General features: G+C 42.0%; 1 protein-coding gene across 2 annotated transcripts in view; it reads left to right on the top strand.

Annotated features, from left to right (window-relative positions):
• The window catches only part of PALD1 (phosphatase domain containing paladin 1), a 315,653-nt gene extending 311,846 nt beyond the window's left edge, over positions 1 to 3,807 (top strand). For both annotated transcript variants that reach the window (XM_063435101.1, XM_063435102.1), the window contains one exon: positions 3,536 to 3,807. In XM_063435101.1, the coding sequence (XP_063291171.1) occupies positions 3,536 to 3,685 (150 nt within the window). In that variant the 3' untranslated portion in view covers positions 3,686 to 3,807. The remainder of the gene's footprint in view (positions 1 to 3,535) is intronic.
• Positions 3,808 to 18,508: the final 14,701 nt, after the last annotated feature.

Here is an 18,508-nt window from a genome sequence, read left to right as displayed (position 1 = left end):
TTTAGGGTGAGGGAGGGAGGTAGGGGGATAATTTTTTTGGGGGGGGGGAGGAGGTGACTAGGGTCCCCCCCATTTGTATTTAGGGCCCCCACGCACCGCTCAGGGGTGGGGGCCGGTGGGGCGACAGTAGGTCCCCCCTTATTGTTTTTTTTAGGGCCCCCACCCACCGCTCAGGGGTGGGGGCCGGGGGGACAGTAGGTCCCCCCTTATTGTTTTTTTTTAGGGCCCCCACCCACTGCTCAGGGGTGGGGGCTGGGTGGACACAGTAGGTCCCACCCTTATTGTTATTTTTAGGGCCCCCACCCACCGCCCATTTCCTGTGAGTTTAAACGGATACTTAAGCACCAAAACAGCTTCAGCTTAATAAAGCAGTTATGGTGTGTAATCATACCTCAGCAGTCTCACTGCTCAATTATATGCTATTAAAGAGTTAAATCCCTTTTGTTACTGTTGTATGCAGCCCTAGCATCCCTCGCCTGTGACTCAAACAGTCAACATGAAAAATGGTTTCATATTTAATCAGATCTTACAGCACAGTGTTTACTTTAGACATTTTTATCTTGTACTTTTTAAACTTTATTCACACATGGGGAACTCAGAGCAGGAGATAAGACAATGCAAATCAAACAGACTGTGCAATAAAAAAACATCTATATCTCTGCACAGAAAGCGCATAGGGAGGATGTGTATGTCACAGCAAGGAGATGTTTGGCTAGAGTTGCATGAGCAATGTGATTTAACTCCTAAAATTCAGAGAATTGAGCAGTGAGACCTCAGGGGCATGATTTATACACCAAAGCCACTTCATTAAGTTGTTTTAATGCTTAGGGGGTCCCTTTAAGTGAAATGTCACCTGTACTTTTTTAGACGTTAGCTGCTACTTGAAAGTGAAACATACAAACACAAAGCAGTCAAATATAAGTGACAAGAAAACCCGAATTATAGGTAAGTCTGTATTAAAGGGATTCACTTATTCACCACATTACTTCCTTTTAATGCGTTACTATTAATAATTTTATTCTATCGTTGTATATGTATATGTGTAATGTGTTATTTACACAAGTTAAATTTATGTCAATTTGCATAATCCATTTACAATTTTTGTATCAAACAGGGTTAACAAAAAAGCAAGTCTGTTAGTGAGCGTAGAACTGATACAGTCATTACATTGAGTAAAACACAGACAACGTCTCTAGCTGAGAGTTGGATGTAGACACTGGCTGAAAAGAGAAAGGTGAGAGTGCCGTAGTTAGGCAGTGGGAGAAAGTCTTTTTTTTTTTTTCTTTCTCTTCTGTGGCTAGTTGCCAAAATGTTTCTGTAAACCTGCCAGACCTCCACACCCTCTTTCCCTGGTGCCTCCCCAAACCTACAGTGAGACTTATTACAGGAGCGATGCAGATTATAGATGGCAATTGTTGCTCTCTCAAGATCTGGAACAGGGCATCTCATTCATAGAAAGGGAGATGAATGTGTTAGATGCAAACATGCAGACTCCTGTCCATATGAAAATGACTAGTTAACCAGTTCACATTTTTTTTTTCTTACCCTTCATTTCAAGGCAGCACTTGCTAAATACAGAAGCTCTGTTGATCATTCGGCAAAATTCAGTTACCTTTTTATTTAAAGAGGATGTGTCGCATGTTAGATTTATGGACAACCCAATAATACAGGCAAGCGTAACACACTTAATTAGTATGTGCACACCTTTTGTTTTTCTTCTTCATAAAATAGCTATTACAAACTTAACATTGGTCAATTTCCCTAAACGTAAACAGCTATTTTTATAAAATAAAACATGAAACAAAAGCATTTTTGATCTAGTAATAAAAATAATTTACGAAGGTAACATGGTAACTTCTAAGGCGTTTATAGTTAATGCCCACAAAAATATATATAGTTATCAATATGGGTTAATGCATTTGTAGCAAAATGGAGCCCCCAAACTTAAAACAATCATATGTGGCTGACACTAATCTTGCAGAAACAGTATGCATGCTTGTTTATTGTAGACTTGTTCTCTATCAGCAAATATTAGTTTGGCATTTTAACAGTACAATGCAGTATATGATAAGTAGATTAATTTACTAATTAAAAATGTCACAAGTGAGTGATAAGTGAGAGAAAGGTAAATATCGCTACAAGTCAGTAAGCCTTGTCTATACATCCTGTCTGATAGATGGGCTGTATTATGTAAGTCAGTTACTACGATCATTTCGTCCAAAATAATGTTTTAATCTATAACATACCATATTTGAAATCAGAGATGTGTTTTGATTGGTCTTCTTGTTTTATCTGGTGTGAAATACCCCAGAACTCCAATCACGGGCACCGGGCAGAAACACACAAATGACAAATTAACAGCAGCTCTCCTCTTCTTCTACTCTAAATGTGTTTGTTGTACAAGTAAAAGATCAAGGACACATCCAAAAATAATGCTGTAGACTCACTCCTTTCTTTAAATTTTTTTTTTTTTTTTTAAATCACATTTTGGATGTTTATCTAAGAACCTCAGTTGTTACCGGTTTACTAGGGCACAGAATGAAAAATTAGTCATTTTTGGTGCATTCCTTGGGATGAGGCTGTTGGTAGAATTTGAAGAGTTTTTTGGTAGCGACAAGGAGGTTATTAGTCGAGTCATTACGGAGGTGGATGAGCCATTTATTGGGGCTTTAAGTATATTGAGAATGCTAATCGAGGGATCGAATAACGTGTATAGGAGCTAGTAAAATATTGGATTATGGTGCGTTTGTGCCTTTTGAAAGTAGGATGGCTACATTCCTCTACAGATTATACATTATATGCAAGAATGTTCTGATCAGAAACCTGGTCACATTTTGTTTATTGCTCACATTCAGGTATTGGAAAACGTGATGTATTAATAGATGCAAATCATCAAATCATACAAAGTTATCTGTCAGGGTTTCAAAGTGCACTTCAGATGTTATGCCAAATTGGAAAACATTATTCAGTCAGCTAAGTTTTCAGATGGGCGATATTAGCCCTATATTCCACTTATATTTTTAACAATTTGCTCCTTATTGAATCACCCTGAAAGAGCCACCACAAAAATGTTTACTGTGGTCTAGATCAGTGTCCATACCTCCTAACATTTCAAATGGATACTTTTATTTTAGGGGTGTGGGTGGGACAGAGCTCCTGTGAGACATTTTAGGTAACTTACTAGTAATTTATGCAGCTAAAATATAGAACAAGAACAATAACTGATTTGTGAAGTTTAAAGACATTACTGAGAGTATTCTTACTATGAAGCTCTGGTATACACTCAGACACAATAACAATATGGAGCGCCTAGAAAAGAGTTACATTAGGATAGAAAAGAAGACCAGAGGAATGTAGAAGCAATTCGGGACTGTCCCTCCAAAATAGGGACACTTGAGAGGTGTGTTTGTCATTGTGGACATGTTACCTGGTAAATCTGCACAGAGAACTTACAAAGACACGTTGGAATGAGTAAAAGTTGGAATGACCACTATGTTCTCTTATTAATAATTTCCATTTTTATTATGTCTTTTAGGTTGCATCCAAAGCTGGCGTTTATGAGGTACTAAATCAGCTTGGATTTAGTGAATTTGAGAACCCTGAAAAACAACCTTTGTGCCGACTTCGCTATCGCTGGCAGCAGCAAAATACAAACTTGCTTCCCTTCCGAGGAGATTTCATTTAGGAGGCCTGCAAACCTTGGAAGAATTCAGTTACTTCATTATCTGACGGCTCTTTTGTGGAGCAGAGAAGACTGCCTTAAGACTTTTTTTTAATTTCAAGAACGAAGGAAAATAAAAATAAAAAACTCTGCCACTTCACGTCTTTAGTAGAATTGTGAGATCAATAGATGTCATGAACTATTTGGATGAGGAAAATGAAATATATATATATATATATATATATAAACTTTGGAAGTTAGAAAAAAATAGTTTTGTCATTGAAAGAGGTATGTGATCAATACTTTGATACTGAACAGGCTACTAAGGGTTTTTTTTGTTTGTTTTTGTATTATGGTAATAATTACGGTAGATGCCATGTTTATTGGAATAGAGAATATTTTGCGAATTTCACCAGTGTATTCGAGAGATAAATAGTTCAATGATGTCAAAGCTGTTTCTTTACAGTTTTTCTTCTGTATCTCTACTGTAATCTTTAACCTGACCCCCGTGACATTTATTTTTTAAAAAAAAGACTGTACATTTCTGATTTTATTTTTCCATTGAGCCTGAAAATGTTTAGCAGTTGTGTCCCAAATATTTAAAGGCGCAAGTGCTGCTAGGACTTTCTTTAGTAACATTTTTCCTTTATTGTTAGATGACTTGCAAATACTCTGCTCTGTAATGCAAGAAAAGTAAGTCATAAGTGATTTGTAAATCATGGTTTTGAGATATTCATGCGAAGATATTTTTTTAAGGTTTTAAAACATCACAGAGACACAAAGCCATAAATTGCCTAATAAAAATAGGATTTTCTAATACTGTATAGAAATACATTTTATTTAACATGCTATAGGTTTTGTTGGAGGGGGAGGAGAGGGGAGTCATTTGATTCTTTTTAAAATAGGTTTTGGATTTTGGAGATTTACATTTCCTGGGTTCCCTACCAGGATACTACTACCAGTAGGAGCTAAAGCTTGAATTAAAACAAGGGTATTTGAGAACATCCCTTTTTCATGCTGACCAGATTCAATGCAGTGTAGGTCTTTGAGCTTACAAGATGGAAGGAAAGCCAAATGTATTGATAGTAACCAAATGCTCCTATATGATTTATCAGCTATAGCAGGGCTCGACAAATACGATTTGTGTGCCCATTACTTCCGAGGCGGGCGGCCAGCTGTGCATAAGGTAGGAGGGCAGCAAGGGAGGTGTGATCTACCTGATCAGCTCCCTTGCGCACCGCTTAGTGATGCCAGGCCTAGAATATGATGTCACTTTAGCCCCAGCAACACTAAGCGACATGTGAAGCAGGACGTTCACAGTTCCCTCACCGCCCACCTACACTCTCCCCCAGCCCTGTCCACTGGACCCCTGGGAAAGCTGATCCACACCAGATCTTCCAAAGGTAGGGAGGCTAGGTGGACTTAAATTGAGTTAAAATATATAATAATTTTTGAGTGTGTGTGTGTGTGTGTGTGTCTTTGTCTTTCATAATATGTGTGTGTGTCTGTCTGTCAGTGAGTGTGTATGTTTAATTGACCAGCCACCCTCCGATCACATGGGAATGGTGTTTTTACTCACCTTTCTTCCCAAGCCATGCCGGTCTCTGAGCTGGCCCTGCCTCTATGGCTGAGATAATCAAGCTTGATGATCTCAGCCAACCCAATGCTTTCCCATTGAAATGTATTCGGAAGCTATTGGCATGAGCTGCAAAATGCTGCGCTAATCAGCATCTCCTCTTAGAAATGCATTGCATCAATGCATCTCTATGGGGAATGTTCAGCTCCTCCATGTAAAGCGTAGATGCTTCGTGCTGTGCAGCACTGAGATAGGAAGCACTTTAGTGGCCGTCTGAGTGACTGCCACTTCGAGGTGTCATTAGGCAGGAATGTAGACATTACCTTTTGTTTGAAAAGGCAATGTTTATATTGCATAGCCTTCCTCTGACACCAGGACCCCACTACATTAAGATGTAGTGGACCAGGTTACTATATTGTCCTTTAAAAGAATTGTAATTTTGTCATTGGATTTAAATTTGTTTAAAATAAATAAATAAAAAAACAAAATCAAACAAACAAACAAACCTGGCTCCTAACATTTTTAGCTGGCTTCTAGATTCAAAGCAAATGTGTGAAGCCCTGAGTTATAGCATGAAAAGGGAACAGGAAGGGTTTCAATACATCTATCTAGCCTTAATGTAGTGCAAGTAAACACATCACCCAGTATTCTAAGCATGTAATAGGGCAATGAATTGGACAAAATTAATAATCATAAAAACAAATATTTTTTGTTGTTTTTGTCTTGAATTAATGGAGATAGGATAGCTTGTTTTATTTCTTTGTACATTTTTTCATACTTAAACTAAGAACAAATGTAAATTTAGGGAATTAAAAGTGCAAAAGCGGATTCGATTTTTTTGTATTTGTTTTTTGTGTTTTGTCAAATTGTCTGCAGAAAAAAATAAGCTTGTAATTTTATTACAGCCGTGAACTTCTATAGAATGAAAATAGCTGTATGGCCATAGGAGTCCATACTGATTCCCATAAAGAAGCTTTTCCTACCACATCTTGCCATTTCTCATCAGCCGTTCATAATGGCTAGGAGAACAGGCATATTTTAATTAAGTGTACAAACAATGCCTATGGCATCGCATTGAACGTGAGCACGATCATCCAGCAGATGAAACTGTCAGGAGCTGAATACCTAGACAGTGATGGCATTGTTGAGGAGTGAGAGGTTCAGTTGAGTATATCCATACATCCCAAGTCTCCTGGTAGGTTCGGGAGACTCGCGCATATTTAATGAGGTTCGTTCCTTGACACCTGCACACCATATGTAATATCCTGGAAATCACACACACAATCTGACATACAATGCATGTCAGATTGTGGGAGGATATTACACATGATAAATGCCCCTACTCATTACCCACCTGATGGGTATTGTTCTTGAACAAGGGCCCGATGGGGTGCCCGGCCCTTTAAGAGCCTGACTCTGCCACCTGCACTATCTGCCGGCTGGGAGGAAGTGGTATGCTGTCATTTCCTCCCAGCTAAAAAACAGATACCTACACTGGCAAATACACAGTGTGTGGGTATCTGTGTGTATGTGCCAGTGTGAGTATGTGTGTGCCAGTGTGGGTATCCAAGTGTGTATGTGTGTGTCAAGGTGTGTAAATAGTTGTATTATGTTGTGTGTAACTTGGTGGGGGAGGCCGCGTGTGGCCCCCCTGAAATGAGCTGCACGGGAGGGAGGAGGAAGCTGGAGGCAGCACCACCACAGGGAGTATGGAGAGGCTTGAGTGAGCTGCTGCTGCATGCTCACTCTTATCAGCCTCAGCCCAGATCCCAATAGGTAAGCTAACAGATGGCTGCAGTCTATGTCAGATTGTATGTGTATCTGAGTGTCTTTGCCATTGTATGTGTGTATGTCTCAAGGTGTGTGTCTGTTAATAGTGTATGTAAATAGTTGTAATATGTTGTGTGTAACTAGGTGTGGGGGGATGCAACCACCTCCCTGAAATTTTGCATGTTGGGATGTCTGGTATATTTGCCTTTCCAAGTGGGCATGTCACGTTAAAATCCATATTTGCTACAGCTTAACTGTTAACTGTTCCTATGGCTATGCTGCACAGGGATTCATCAGAATTCTGGATCTTTGAAATGGCTTAAAGGAACACTCCAAGTACCATAACCATTACAGCACACTGATGGTTATGGAGGCTGATAACTTTGCCCAGCAGACCGAAAGTAAGAAGTCAAACCCCCCCCCCCCCCCCCAAGAAAAATGTTTTGACTCCTTATGGGGGGGGGGGGGGAGAGCAACAGGGCACTCCTAGCACCATAACCACTACAGCAACCTGCAGTGTTTATAATGTTTGGTGTGTTCCTTTAAATTTTACACTGCAAATATTCAGGTAAGTGGGACATTGTCACAAATGTCTTTTCACTGTGGAGGCGTTTCTACTTATAAAGAAGAAAGAAAGTCTGCACTGAATGCGACAACTCAACAGAAAAAAAGAAATTGTTACAAAAAACAGGATATGTGTAAACATAAAAAAGTTAAGAATTAAGGATAGCACTGAAACTGTAGCATTATATTTTCCAGAAACCCAGAACCAGAATAAAATATTAAACCTGAGACATTGTATTCCACAAAGTCACCTTTTCCAACATATATAAGGTGCATGCTTTTATCAGCCCCTGCAATGTACTGTAGGTGCCTAGAATATACTGCAAGCAATGTGTGTCCTCTGTACAAGGAATTGGTACAGTAACACATCCATTCTTACCTGAATACATTTTCAGATTATTTTAGAGAATGTATAAATGCTATATTTCATGTCTGTATATTAAGTATCCACAGGTGTGAATGAGCAATATTTAAGGAATGCTATAAATAGCCCACAATTAAAATCCACAAGTGGCATTATAATTTATGCATTTATGAGAGCAACTATATATGCATTTAAGAGGGAATGTGATTTCTCAACGTTATGCACAGTGCCTTATAGCATTTATTTGCATTGATTTTATGTTAATAAAAAAATGTTCAGGAAATCTATTGCTTTTGACTCCAAATCTGTAATTTTCTATATATATTTGTCTACATGTTGTGGAATGTGGACATAAGATTCACAATATAATTGGTTTGTCCTGGTCACTGCAAATCATGTAGACTCCTTGGGGTCTTCAGAAAGGGAAGGCGAAGTATACACTTTAGACATCTTTTACACATCTAAGTATCCTATAAGAATCCAAGCCATACCTGAAACAAACAGAAGATCCTTGCTACCAGCTCCATAGATTAAAGTGACCAGCACGGCCCTGGTAAGTTGCAAATTACTCTTAAATGGTTTGGTTACGTATGCTAGAAGGACACTCGTAGCACCAAAACCCATACAGTTGTAGTGGTGATGGTGGTTGGAGTGTTCCTATAAAGCAGCACTGTCAGCTTCTAGGGACTATGCATAATTACAATGGCCCAACAATGACATTGCTGCTAAGGATTCGTGTGGGGGCCAAATGTGGGTCCTACTTATTTGAAACTATCCCTTGAGAGCACCGCCATCCTCTTCCAGGTCCTATTCTGCTCCTTGTGCTTCAGCTGCTAGGGGCCAACGTCACTGTGGTACAGCAGAGAGATCTATGGTGGATCCCGTGAGACCAATGGAATCTTTATACACTGAACAAAATTATAAACACAACACTTTTGTTTTTGCCCCCATTTTTCATGAGCTGAACTGAAGATCTAATTCTTTTTCTATGTACACAAAAGGCCAATTTCTCTTAAATATTGTTAACAAATCTGTCTAACTCTGTGTTAGTGAGCACGTCTACTTTGCCAAGATAATCCATCCACCTCACAGGTGTAGATAGTGCTAATTTCCCTGCAGCCTTTACTGGTGATAGCTGGGGGATTGACAGTTTTTGATGGCAGTAGCTCCGTCCAATGTCAAGAAGTACGAACAAAGAACAAGTGAAAAATCAGGCGCTAGTAATAAATGTCTAAAAGCAATAAATATGAATACCAAGAATTTTATACAAAGAATAAGTTGCACCTTAATTAGTGTAAAGCTCAAAAAAGCTAAAAAAATATATAAAAACTCGAAAATAAGGTGCGCTGTGCCTTTAAGACAGAATTTTATAACGTACCACAAGTGCTATGTAGTGCAACATGTGATAAAGTGCAAAAAAGTTATAATGTGCACTTGAATGTGTATAATTGTGACAAAGTGAATAAAACACTTACTTATACATACAAAATACCATGAAAATGAGAGAAAAAAGACTTATAGTGTAAATCAGTTACATAACAAACACAAATGATAATATATAAAAGTCAAGAAGTATCTAGGAAAAAATATGGAGACAAACTAGTCCCTATAGTTGGTATATCTTTTGACTGGGTTAGAATTTCAATACAATTCCAACACAATTAATATGAGTATTTCTTAAAGATCCTATCTTTATGAAATACTTATTTTGTGGAGGGGGAAATTACATTTGTTATCACAAAAATGACATGGTGGGACTTTGTATGGAATAAATATTGATGTACACATACTGTGCTAGTTAAACATGTAGATGACAAGAGTTTATTGTACATTTTTTACCTAAATTCAGTTTACAACAAATATGGAGCAACGCAGACCACAATCTGTCAAGCTAATTGTGCTTACATGGTAAGTTTTATGTTAATCTTTTAATTATTACACGTGATTAAACATTAAATACATTTCTAACCATCCTAAAAGTGACCATGCTGTTAACCTGATACGAGTTCAAGGTTTTATTGGTCTTGAGCACAGAGTAAAATTTGGACTTAAAATAGATGGCATTCTATTTAATCAACCCAATTCTGAAAATAATTTGGAATTAGGCTCATTTTCTGTGCTATTTTACTAAAACTATCAGTGTACTGCAAAATATATACATAATATTTATATGTATTTATATCTTGCAGTACAGTGCTAGGCTTATTTTTAACCTGTCAAATTTGGTCCACATTCACTTAATTTGTGCAATTTTGAGCAATCCGTTACTTTAAGTGTTCAGTCTGGCTGATCCCTGGTTTGTTTAATTATTTATCTAATTTAATGTCTGTCTTATAACCAGCAATCATATTTTTTATATTTAAATACCATGGAAGGAACATGGAATCACAAATCCTGAAATACCAAAAAACTAAAGCAAGACAGGAGTTAACAGGAGTTAACAGGAGTAGTCCCAGAAGATTGGAAGTTAGCGAATGTTGTGCCCATTCACAAGAAAGGTAATAGGGAGGAGTCGGGCAACTATAGGTCAGTAAGCCTTACTTCAGTAGTGGGGAAAGTGATGGAAACCATAGGCGTGCGCAGCCTGTTGCATTAGGGTGTGCACCCTAAAGCACAAACACACACGCCGCGTATATATGTATTTTTATACACACACACACATATATATATATATATATATATATATATATACATACATACACACACACAAATACAAGTATACGTAGGTGCAGTGTATGTGTGATTGTGAGCTGAGCTGTGCAGTGTGTGTGATTGTGAGCGGTGCAGCGTGTAAGGGGTGCAGTGTGTGTGATTGCGAGGGGTACAGTGTGGTGTAATTGTGAAGGGTGCAGTGTGTGTGATTGTAAGGGGTACAGTTTGTGTAATTGTGAGGGATTAAGTGTGTGTGTTGGGTACAGTGTGTATGATTGTGAGGGGTGCACTGTGTGGGCGACAGGGGTTAGGAGGGTGGAGGGGCAGCAACAGGGGTTGGGGGGTAGAGGGACAGGAGGTGGGGGGGTGGAGGGGCAGTGACAGGAGGTAGCGGGGGTAGACGGTTAGTGACAGGGGTTAGGGGGTAGTAACAGGGGTTAGGGGTGGTAGAGGGGTAGTGACGGGTTAGGGGGATAGAGGGGTAATGACAGGGGTTGGGGATAGAGGGGTGCAGCGTGTAAGGGGTGCAGTGTGTGTGATTGCGAGGGGTACAGTGTGGTGTAATTGTGAAGGGTGCAGTGTGTGTGATTGTAAGGGGTACAGTTTGTGTAATTGTGAGGGATTAAGTGTGTGTGTTGGGTACAGTGTGTATGATTGTGAGGGGTGCACTGTGTGGGCGACGGGGGTTAGGAGGGTGGAGGGGCAGCAACAGGGGTTGGGGGGGTAGAGGGACAGGAGGTGGGGGGTGGAGGGGCAGTGACAGGAGGTAGCGGGGGTAGACGGTTAGTGACAGGGGTTAGGGGGTAGTAACAGGGGTTAGGGGTGGTAGAGGGGTAGTGACGGCTTAGGGGGATAGAGGGGTAATGACAGGGGTTGGGGATAGAGGGGTAATGACAGGGGTTGGGGTAGAGGGGCAGTGACAGGGGGTGGGGGAGTGGATGGGCAGTAACAGGGGTTAAGGGGGTTGGAGAGGCAGTAATATGGGTTAGGGGGGTAAAGGGGCAGTGACAGGGGTTAGGGGGTAGAGTGGTGTGACAGGGGTTGGGGGGTAGAGGGGTAGTGACAGGGGTTAGGGGGTAGAGACAGGAGTTAGGGGGGTAGAGGGGCAGTGACAGGGGTTGGGGGTGGAGAGGCAGTGACATGGGTTAGGGGAGTAGAGGGAAAGTGACAGGGGTTAGGGGGTAGTGACAGGAGTTAGGGGGGTAGTGACAGGAGTTAGGGGGGTAGTGACAGGGGTTAGGGGGGTAGTGACAGGGGTTAGGGGGGTAGTGACATGGGTTAGGGGGGTAGAGGGGTAGTGACAGGGGTTGGGGGGTAGTGACAGGGGTTGGGGGGGTAGTGACAGGAGTTAGAGGGGGTAGTGACGGGGTTAGGGGGGTAGTGACGGGGGTAAGGGGGGTAGAGGGGTAGTGACAGGGGTTAGGGGGTAGTGACAGGGGTTAGGGGGTTAGAGGGGTAGTGACAGGGGTTAGGGGGGTAGTGACAGGGGTTAGGGAGGTAGAGGGGTAGTGACAGGGGTTAGAGGGGTAGTGACAGGGGTTAGAGGGGTAGTGAAAGGGGTTAGAGGGGTAGTGAAAGGGGTTAAGGGGGTAGTGACAGGGGTTAGGGGGTTAGAGGGGTAGTGACAGGGGTTAGGGACAGGGGTTGGGGGGTAGTGACAGGGGTTAGAGGGGTAGTGACAGGGGTTAGGGGGGGTATGGGTGCAGAGGCAGGGTGGGGGGCAGTGAGTGACAGGGGGCAGAGGGGGGTTTAAATACCTGCCCTGGTGGTCCAGTGGGCGCCCTCTCTCTTCAGTCTGCAGCTCCGCCAGGAGTGAGCTGCAGACCACATGGTGAGTCTCGCGATCTCCAGGCAGAGCGTTGCCGTGGCAACGCTCTGACAGGCTGGAGATCGCGAGATACTTCAGTCTGCAGCTCACTCCCAGCGGAGCTGCAGACTGAGGATCAGGGCAGACGGACAGGAGGCGCCTCTCACCCGGCGGCATTGTGTGCACACCGCTGGCCCCCTCCTGTGTCGGGTCCTCGGTCATAGACCGAGGACCCGACATGTCAGTCTGCCCAGAGGCAGTGCAGCACGGAGGTGTGATTAGGGTGTGCCCAGGCACACCCGGCACACCCCGTGCGCACGCCTATGATGGAAACCATGTTAAAGGATAGGATTGTTGAACATCTAAAAACACATTGATTTCAAGATCAGAGACAACATGGGTTTACTTCAGGGAGATCATGCCAAACTAATCTTATTGATTTTTTTGATTGGGTAACTAAAATTATAGATCAGGGTGGTGCAGTAGACATTGCTTACCTAGATTTCAGTAAGGCTTTTGACACTGTTGCACATAGAAGGCTTATCAATAAACTGCAATCTTTGAGTTTGGATTCCAATATTGTTGAATGGGTAAGGCAGTGGCTGAGTGACAGGCAACAGAGGGTTGTAGTCAATGGAGTATATTCGAAGCTTGGGCTTGTCACCAGTGGGGTACCTCAGGGATCTGTACTTGGACCCATTCTCTTTAATATTTTTATTAGTGATATTGCAGAAGGTCTTGATGGTAAGGTGTGTCTTTTTGCGGATGATACTAAGATATGTAACAGGGTTGATGTTCCAGGAGGGATAAGCCAAATGGCAAATGATTTAGGTAAACTAGAAAAATGGTCAGAGTTGTGGCAACTGAAATTTAAAGTGGATAAGTGCAATATAATGCATCTTGGACGTAAAAACCCAAGGGCAGAGTACAGAATATTTGATAGAGTCCTAACCTCAACATCTGAGGAAAGGGATTTAGGGGTGATTATTTCTGAGGACTTAAAGGTAGGCAGACAATGTAATAGAGCAGCAGGAAATGCTAGCAGAATGCTTGGTTGTATAGGTAGAGGTATTAGCAGTAGAAAGAGGGAAGTGCTCATGCCATTGTACAGAACACTGGTGAGACCTCACTTGAAGTACTGTACACAGTACTGGAGACCATATCTTCAGAAGGATATTGATACCTTAGGGAGAGTTCAAAGAAGGGCTACTAAACTGGTTCATGGATTGCAGGATAAAACTTACCAGGAAAGGTTAAAGGATCTTAACATGTATAGCTTGGAGGAAAGACGAGACAGGGGGGATATGATAGAAACATTTAAATACATAAAGGGAATCAACACAGTAAAGGAGGAGACTATATTTAAAAGAAGAAAAACTACCACAACAAGAGGACATAGTCTAAAATTAGAGGGACAAAGGTTTAAAAATAATATCAGGAAGTATTACTTTACTGAGAGGGTAGTGGATGCATGGAATAGCCTTCCAGCTGAAGTGGTAGAGGTTAACACAGTAAAGGAGTTTAAGCATGCGTGGGATAGGCATAAGGCTATCCTAACTATAAGATAAGGCCAGGGACTAATGAAAGTATTTAGAAAACTGTGCAGACTAGATGGGCCGAATGGTTCTTATCTGCCGTCACATTCTATGTTTCTATGACAGTAGGACAGGTCCATGAAACTGGGACTCTCCTGCAGATAGCGGGACTGTTGGTAGGCACTTGTGAAATATGAGGAATTTTAGTGTCTTTGGAGAATGTTAAATCATTACAACAGTATTTTTGACATCTGAAATTGTTATGTGGTTTGGGAAGGAGAAAATGTAAACATGAGGAAATGAAGAGCGGTATATTCAAACATTTTGGGATGATCGGTTTCTTTTCATGCTATTATAGCATAAAATATTTAAGGGGTTCAGTGACCTATTTATCACTAAGTTTGGGGGGAAATATGACGTGTGTGGTTTCTTTTTCTTTTTTTTTAAATGCAGTATTGAACAGTTTAGAGTGAAAATAAGAATATTAGGTGATCTCGTCATCACAGCTCACTGTAGAGGTAATGCCAAAGACTCTCATTTTGTCTTTTTTTGTTTTCCCCCAAAAATGTTCTATAGAAAATTTGAGATATAAGCCCCATGATACCTTCCCAGTAGGGTCTATCCTGAGTTCACTCCAACCACATATGCGTTCCTTTGAGGCTGCTGTGTCGCCAGCAGATATCCAGGGCCGTCTTTAACGTGGGGCAAACGGGGCAGCTGCCCCGGGCCCTGTCCCTGCTGGGGGCCCAAGACAGCTGTTCCGTTTGCCCCGGCCCGCAAACTATGGGGGCCCATCGGGTGGCCCATGCACTTAGGGCCACCCGGTGGGCCTGTGTCAGCAGGGGCCCGGTCGGGCGCGGTGGCGCTTTAACATCACAACCGGGCCCTTGCTTTTCGGCAGCCGTCTGGGAGGAAGTGACCGCCGCGCGTCACTTCCTCCCACAGAAACCGGAACCGCGCGGGAGGAAGGAGGACCAGCTGCTCAGAAGGGGGCCAGGCCGGGAGAGAGCGAGAGCTTAACTCCCAGCCACCCCAGCCAGCCCACTGGACCCCAGGGAATCCACCCTCCAGGAAAAGGTAAGAAACTGGAGGGTGGTTATCACATTTTGCATGAATGTCTGAGTGTGTGTCAGTATATATGTATGTCTATCTGTGTGTATGCCTGTTTCAGTATGTCTGTCTGTGTGTATGTGTGCCAGTGTGTCAGTATGTCTGTGTGTGTGAGAGTCTGTCAGTGTATGTGTGGTTCAGTATGTGTCTGTCTGTATGTGTGCCAGTGTGTCAGTATGTCTGTGTGTGTGAGAGTCTGTCAGTGTATGTGTGGTTCAGTATGTGTCTGTCTGTATGTGTGCCAGAATGTATGTCAGTGTGTCAGTATGTCTGTGTGTGCATGAGTCTGTCTGTGTGTATGTGTGACAGAATGTCTATGTGTGAGTCTGTCAGTGTCCGTGTGGTTCTGTCTGTATGTCTGTGTTTGTCAATATGTCTGTCAGTGTATGTGTGTTTCAGTATGTCCATCTGTCTGTGTGTATATGTGCCAGTATGTCTGTCAGTGTATCTGTGTGTCTGTGTGGTTCAGTATGTCTTTGTGTATGTGTGGTTCAGTATGGCTGTCTGTGTCAGTACGTCTGTCAGAATGTGTCTCTGTATCTGTATGTTGTCCATTTGTGTTTGTGTGTGTGTGTGTGTGTGTATCTGTATGTGTCAGTGTTTGTATCTGTATATCTGCATGTGTGTCGGTGTATCTATATGTAGTCAGTGTGTGTACCTTTTGTATCTGCATGTATGTCAGTGTTTGTATCTGTGTGTGTGTCTGTGTGTCAGTGTCTGTGTGTATCTGTATGTTCTTTTGTGTATCTATATGCGGTCAGTGTGTATCTGCATGTGTGTCAGATAGTGTATTTGTGTGTATCTATATGTAGTCAGGGGGACCAAGTAAATGCTTGCCCAGGGTCCAATCAAAATTAAAGACGGCCCTGCAGATATCCATATGGTTTTTACCATTTTATACAGCCTTACTGGGGTCATCTCATTTGTTGCAATCCCACACAGATAGAAATAGACTGCTTTCCACATATCTTCCCATGCCACGCCACCTCTGCCAAATCCTTCTCCCATTGTTTGACATTTTAGGGGGCTGCTTTTAGAATTAAAAGATAAAAGTTTCAATGCCAAAGGGTAACTTTCATTAGTAGGCACGTAAAACAGGCAATGATAGGGCAAGACAACAGGTCCACCAAAAATCTATAACTGGTGTTGTTAGATGGACCCTCAACCTCTGACTTGTTAAGCCCCATGGTGGAAAGGCTGAGAACAATCAGAACAGAAAAATACCCCACAGACAAAAAAAAACAAAACCAAAAGAATATACAAACAATCCTGGTCTCATAATCTGCCTGGAATCTCAGGAGTTTATTCCATTTCCTTTAGGTCATACTTATCCAGAAAACAGCCCAGGAGGAATGGGCAGTTTCAGTATCAGTAATTAAATTCAGCAATTATGCAAATTAACACCAGAGGGATGAGATCTGATGAATGTCTACTAGACTGGGAACCAAAGCCGCGTTGGAAGCTGGCAGATTTCCACACCGCTAACAGAGTACCAGCAGGCTAGAGCAGAGGTTTTGCTAAGGGAGCATCCAGTTAGAAGACGATTGCACCATGTTTCCATCACAAAGCATACTGTGCCATTTTTTGCATCAGCTTTTACATCCAGGACAGGAGGAGCTAGTTCCACTAATTTGCATGGAGATAACTGCAGATATTTTATTTGCTATAAAGTGGGGCACATTAGTCCTACTTGCCTGGAGAAATGACAACCAGCTCCATCAGATGGAGAGGAACACTCCGTAAAGATACCATCCTCTGTTATTTGTGAACAGATCATAGGGCAGCAACAATGTGAACCTGCAACCTGTCACAGTGAGAGTGCAGGTAACTGTGAGACACGGGGACACGTGCAGGTGTATCTCTTGTGCATCCAGAACTAATGCACTCTGAGGACTTTATTCCGGGCAGGACTTTAGCAGTAAAAGTGATTGAGGGAGTACAGCCTGCAGTGCCAATGGCACATGTATATTTGGATTGGAGAACGGAGAGGGGTTTAAGAAATTTGAGGGCAGCTGATAATATTCCTTGAAATGTGTTACTGCGTAGGTTATTGCCTGAGAATGAAATCTGTGACTAACCCGTACCGTGGAAAGGGTAGTGTATGAAAGAGTATGTAGACAGCATTGCTGGGAGAGAGGGCAGAATACGCAGGTGTCTATCTGTGTCAGATCCAGGGGTGTCTAATTTGTCCAAATAGGTACCAATGACAAAGTCAGAGGAAGATAGAGGCTCCTAAAGAATTTGTTCAGAGAATTAGGAAGTAAAGAGTTAATGTAGTTCTTTCATGTTACCTATAGCATGTACTACAGTAGAAGGGCAGTAGGAGATCATGGCGTTTAATGCATGTCTAAAGAAGGAAGGAGAGTTTTTTTTGTTTGTTTGGTTTTTCTTTGTTTTGTTTTTTAGAGCACTAGGCTGTTTTTGAGCTTGTGCAACAGTATGCAATGACGGTCTATCATTGCAAAAGCTAGTAAGGTTAAGGTGCTTTTGTGTATAAAAAGAGGTATTGTTATGCTACTGTACTATCTCTATAGTAGTGATGGATTGCACCTAAACTGAAGAGTGACTGCTGTGCTGGAGACAGGATAGCTAGAAGATGGAGGAGATTTTAAACTAGTAATTGGAGGGGGGACACAAGGACAGTAAGGAGATGGGATTTAACTCAGCACAAATGGGTTGGCAATAGGCGAGGGGCAAGATCAGAACAGAGGTGGCATGAAAAAAAAATACTTACTGTACAATACAGTTAACTTACATGGATATACACAGTGGCGGACTGGATCTAAAAATGTGGTTGCCAGGAGGCAGAGGGGGACTACCAACAACGATAAGGCTATCATTTATTTTTTATAAGAAATAACATTTAAAAATAAAAAGGTAGAAAAAAGGTACCATTAACTTTTTTTGAAAAAAAAAATATATTTTTTTGTTGTTATAGTGTACATTAGAGATGTCCCGAATAGTTCGCCGGTGGATAATTCCTGGCGAACATAGCTTGTTCGCGTTCGCCGTGGCGGGCGAACATATGCGATGTTCGGACCGTCCCCTATTCGTCATCATTGAGTAAACTTTGACCCTGTACCTCACAGTCAGCAGACACATTCCAGCCAATCAGCAGCAGACCCTCCCTCTCAGACCCTCCCACCTCCTGGACAGCATCCATTTTAGATTCATTCGGAAGCTGCATTCTTAGTGAGAGGAGGGACAGTGTAGCTGCTGCTGATTTAATAGGGAAATCGATAGCTAGGCTACTGTATTCAGTGTCCACTACAATCCTGCAGGACTCATCTGATCTCTGCTGTAAGGACAGCACCCCAAAAAGCCCTTTTTAGGGCTAGAACGTCTGCTTTTTATTATTTTTTTCCCTGTGTAATCTAATTGCAGTTGCCTGCCTGCCTGCCAGCGTGTGTGTCAGGCTCACAGCGTATACTGTGCCCACTTGCCCAGTGCCACCACTCATATCTGGTGT

Source organism: Pelobates fuscus, chromosome 10 (genome assembly GCF_036172605.1).
Source record: "Pelobates fuscus isolate aPelFus1 chromosome 10, aPelFus1.pri, whole genome shotgun sequence".
NCBI lineage: Eukaryota > Metazoa > Chordata > Amphibia > Anura > Pelobatidae > Pelobates > Pelobates fuscus.
Note: the sequence above shows the minus strand (reverse complement) of the source record. Positions and strands in the feature narration are given on the sequence as shown.